General features: G+C 49.2%; 1 protein-coding gene across 1 annotated transcript in view; it reads right to left on the bottom strand.

Annotated features, from left to right (window-relative positions):
* The window catches only part of Tnfsf10 (TNF superfamily member 10), a 17,418-nt gene extending 14,094 nt beyond the window's left edge, over window positions 1–3,324 (bottom strand). Inside the window, exon 1 of the mRNA XM_021197050.2 lies at window positions 2,920–3,324. Coding sequence (XP_021052709.1) covers window positions 2,920–3,063 — 144 coding nt within the window. The 5' untranslated portion in view covers window positions 3,064–3,324. The remainder of the gene's footprint in view (window positions 1–2,919) is intronic.
* Window positions 3,325–4,499: the final 1,175 nt, after the last annotated feature.

The raw sequence follows: 4,499 nt of genomic DNA, 5'->3' as shown, positions 1-4,499 counted from the left end.
GAGAGAGAGAGAGAGAGAGAGAGAGAGAGAGAGAGAGAGAGAGAGAGAGAGAAAGGCAGTCAGGAGGCTTGGAGGAATGTGCCTGAAGTCCCAGTGGCGAGAAATGGATTCTGTGGTTGGCCCCTGAGAGACTACTAGGTGAGTTCCAAGTTAATGAGAGACCCTGTCTCAAATAATAACCTGGAAAAAAGGAAACGAGAGAAAACAAAAGAAAAGGGAAAAAAGATAGGCGGTGTCCAAGAAATGATATCAGAGGCTGTCCTCCGGCCCCACACATATGCAGAGATGCTTGATCAGCATGCCCTATAATAAAGAAATCACCATCAGTCGTAATTTTCATAATTATTTTCAAATAAAAGGAGAGTCCACCTCATCCACTTGGAAAATTTTCCAGCTGATTGGGATTATCAAAGTCCTGCTCCATAGGACATACAAACTGCAGGGCCTCCAGGGACCGTTGCTATCTGTGAATTTTGCACAGCTCATTTTTCTGGAAACCTCTCCCTTACCATGCAGTTCCAAACAAGACAGCAGGTCGGATGTTGCACCGTGTACTGGTACACATTGGTGCACTGTACAGATTCTGCAGGGATGGGGCTGGGAGGGGGCCAGCAGTGCCTGGCCCTACCCTGGTGGCGCCAAAGCCCTGTCTAAGCTTGGATAATTCATTTCTCCATCAGGTTCTAGACAAGGGAGTGGGGTGTTCACCATCCCTACCACTCCTCTGCTCCCTAGAGCATACGTCTACCCAGCGTGGACGCGAGCAACCTGAAGCAGAGTTGGTTTTCACTCTTGTCAGTTTGGCATTCCCAGTCCCAGGGGCTTTTCTGCATTTGTATCTAGGTTCCTCCTGGCATAAAATCCAACTTTTTTCTCATGAGGAGTTCAATCCTGATTATAGACCACTAGCCAAGACAAGTCTAATCAGAGGAAAAAGCAGAAGGAAAGCCAGGCCATTGTGTTCACACTATTGTCAACACAGGAACTCCTCAGGGTTATTCAAAAACAAAGCATACTCCTTAAAAAAAATAAAACAAAACAAAAGGGGGTGTGTGGGGGGGGGTGCGTGTGCGTGTGCGTGTGGTATGTGTGTATGTGTGTGCGTGTGTGTGGTGTGTGTGTGTATGTGCGTGCGTGTGTGTGTGGTGTGTGTATGTGTGTGCATGCGTGTGTGTGTGTGGTGTGTGTATGTGTGTGCATGCGTGTGTGTGTGTGGTGTGTGTATGTNGTGTGTGTGTGTGTGGTGTGTGTGTGTGTGTGTGTGTGTGTGTGTGTGTGTGTGTGTGTTATGCAGGGTCTCTCACAGGGGCCTGGAGTTCACCTGTAGACATACCCTCAGCCAGCAAGCCTCAGGGATTCTTCAGTCTCCTCTCCCCCCCACCCCCAAGCACTGGGATTACAGGTGCATGCTGGGTAATTAGGATCAAACTTGAGTTCTCAAGCGTGCATAGGAAGCACTTCCCTGACTGACTTCTCCCCTCAAACATATTTCAAACATCTGATTTATGCCCACCCCCACCCTCAGCCTTGTTGGACTGAGAAATGTGATACTTTGTGTTAGCATTTTGTCTAGGTTTCACACACACACACACACACACACACACACACACACACACACACCAGATACCTGGCAATAGCCAGGTGTGCCTGACTCTTGCCCCTCCTCTCTCTCTTGCCTTCTTGCTCTCCGTCTGTCCTCTTTTCCTTTCCCCCTCTCTCCCATTACTCTCCCCCTTCTCTCTCCACATGTCTCTCCCCCTTTATCTATACTGCCCTCTTAACTCCCTTCCCCATGCCCTCAGGGAGAAGAGATACCTCAGCATGGGCCTGCAGAGGCACCCCTTCCCCCACACCTGACTACATGTCCACCAAACATTCTTTTCCCTATGGTTTTACAAAACACAACATTTGGCTCCGTGACTTGGATCAGAGTACTAACCACTAACCGATCACAGCGAGAGACAAATGCCAACGCTTTGAGCTTCTACTCTGATTTTCGTTCAGACACTTGCTCTTCTACCCACCGGCTTTTCAAAGCGTGACTTGTCTGTGTGAGAGTTTTTCAGACCCACTTCTCTGTCTGGAGGACAGTGGTTACTACAGACTTACAAGTGGTCAAAGTGCAGACGAGATAGACGTCTGCTGGGCATACGGTTAATCTATGCCACTCCCTCTCCTCAAGGCCCAGGCAGCTGCAGGGCAGAGGTCTAGAGGTCTAGGCTCAGTCAGTAACAGGCAAACAATGATTTCAAGGTTTAGTGAGAGTTCAGCAAAACAACATGGAGAGTTAGGGAGAAAGACAACTGACATGAATCTCTAGGCTCCATAGCACCATGTGCTGTTGTCCCTCTTCCTCTCTTCCCCTCTCTTCCTCCCTCTCTCCCTCTGTCTCCCTCTCTCTTCCTCTCTGTCTCCTTCTCTCCCCCTCTCTTCCTCTGTCTTCCTCTCCTTTCCTTCCTCTCTCCCTTTTCCTCTCTCTCTCCCTCTCTCTTCCTCCCTCTCTCCCTCTGTCTCTCTTCCTCTGTCTCTCTCCCTTTCCATCTCTCTTTCACACACACACACACACACACACACACACACACACACACACACACGGAACTCTAGAGTACTTCGCAGAAAGCATTTGTGCCAAGTGACACCACTAACTGCCCCCTGCACGGACACTTTTGAAATGATAGCAAACTTTCCCGGAGGGTGCCCGTATATCCATCGGTAGCTTTCAGAGCCTGTTCTGTTACTACAACTGCTTGGGAGTCTGCCAACGTGCAGTTTTATAAAGTCCTCTCCTTATTAGCAGTTAGAGTCTGCACCTGGGAAAGGCAGATTTTAATCTACAGCTGAGCTTTCGAAGAAGAGCAAGCTGAGAGGCAAAGCCGAGCCAGGTAACCGGCTGCTGCTGGGGGCACCTGGCTAACTTACCTGCTTCATCTCGTTGGTGAAGTACATGTAAGTCACAGCCACAGACACAGCCTGCAGGAGCACCTGCAGGAGCACTATGCAAATCACCGTCATCCTGAAGTGCTGACTGAGGCTGAGGTCCTTCAGGGTCCCCGAGGAGGGCATACTGCTGCCCAGGTCTGACTTCCCAAGGCAGCCTTGCAGCCCCGCAGCAGTGACTGAGAAGGTCACAGTTAGAGGGCAGAGTGCCCATGCAGTTTCTTTTTACTTGTTGAGACCAAAAGTGAAACTGAGCAAGTCAGGAAGTTAACTGAGGACGGAGTGCACAGAAACCCTGCAGCTAGGAGAGCTTGCCCTGGTGATGCTGGAACGCCCAGATGCAGCGCTCTGAGATCTCCCCCATCTATGAACTGCTGGAGCACCTGAAGGGGCTGTCCTGCAGATCGAAAGCTGCAGGATCTCCCGGACACCGGGCAATAACTCCTCCTCCGGGAGGAGTCTCAGTGGGGACCCAAAATTGAAGGTGTCACCGGAGCCAGAGACCTCCAAAGGCAACAATGACTCATTCCCATGGACATTTGCAAGTGAAGATGTGTGGACAGAGGGATAAACTGTGGGACACACTGGGACACCATAGCTTCCATGATGGGATGTTTTCTATGCTCTCTGTTTTGTTTTATTTATTTACTTTGTTTTCTGTGTTTTTATTTGGGGGGGGGAGTTACAAGGGCAGACGGTGATTATGAGGGGACGGGGAGATGAATGGGACTGGGGTGCATGATGTGAAACACACACACACACAAAATCAACAAAAAGTTTGTTTGTTTTTAAAAACCTGTTTTAAAAAAAATAAAAATCCCAGCTGTTCAATTTTACCAATGAAACCTCAGGAGCCAGATGCCGAGATGATAACTTACAAGCTCAGAGAGGCAGAGAAAGCACCCAGCTGACCTTCCTACGCCATCAAAATCCCAGAAGGAAAGAACTCTTTCTTCTTCTCCACGCTGTGTTAAGTACTCAGAGCCCCCCTTTCTGGTCACTGTGTTCGTTCACTCTCTGTCAGATGGTTACTTGCTCTGCCTCTTGACCGAGAGGTGACTTTGTTAAAAGGGCTTGCTGGGGCTGAGCCACACCACCACTACTTGTTTCCAGCAAACAGACAGAAAGCTCTAGGATCAAAGGCTGAGCCACATCAGTTAGAAACGTTCACAATCTCGGGTTCACAATGTGATCAGATATCCTGCAACAACCACCTCCAGCTCCGGGCCCAATGTTTGTGACTCTGAGGCCTCTGCAGGATCTAGCAACAGTGTTGCTATTTCTAATGGTGCCAGTTCCTAAGCGCCATAGGACATCTTTCTGGCTGGTATCTCATGATGGGGAACAAAAGGGAATCCATTTCAACTCAAATTTTCTCAGGTCTGCAGCTGCTTCCCACCTCCCAGAAAGATTCCTTTGGTGGCTTACTTAACTACAAAGCCAAGACCCCCTCACAGCAGGGGAGGGCGCCACCTGTCAAAAGGCCTTTAGAAATAGTGCTCTACTGTGGTGCTGTAACTAAGTTACTATCTTTTTTTTTTTTCTCTGTATAGCCCCCCCCC

The sequence above is a fragment of the Mus pahari genome, chromosome 4 (genome assembly GCF_900095145.1).
Source record: "Mus pahari chromosome 4, PAHARI_EIJ_v1.1, whole genome shotgun sequence".
Taxonomy (NCBI): domain Eukaryota; kingdom Metazoa; phylum Chordata; class Mammalia; order Rodentia; family Muridae; genus Mus; species Mus pahari.
The sequence above is the reverse complement of the archived record's forward strand: the minus strand, read 5'-3'. Positions and strand labels throughout refer to the sequence as shown.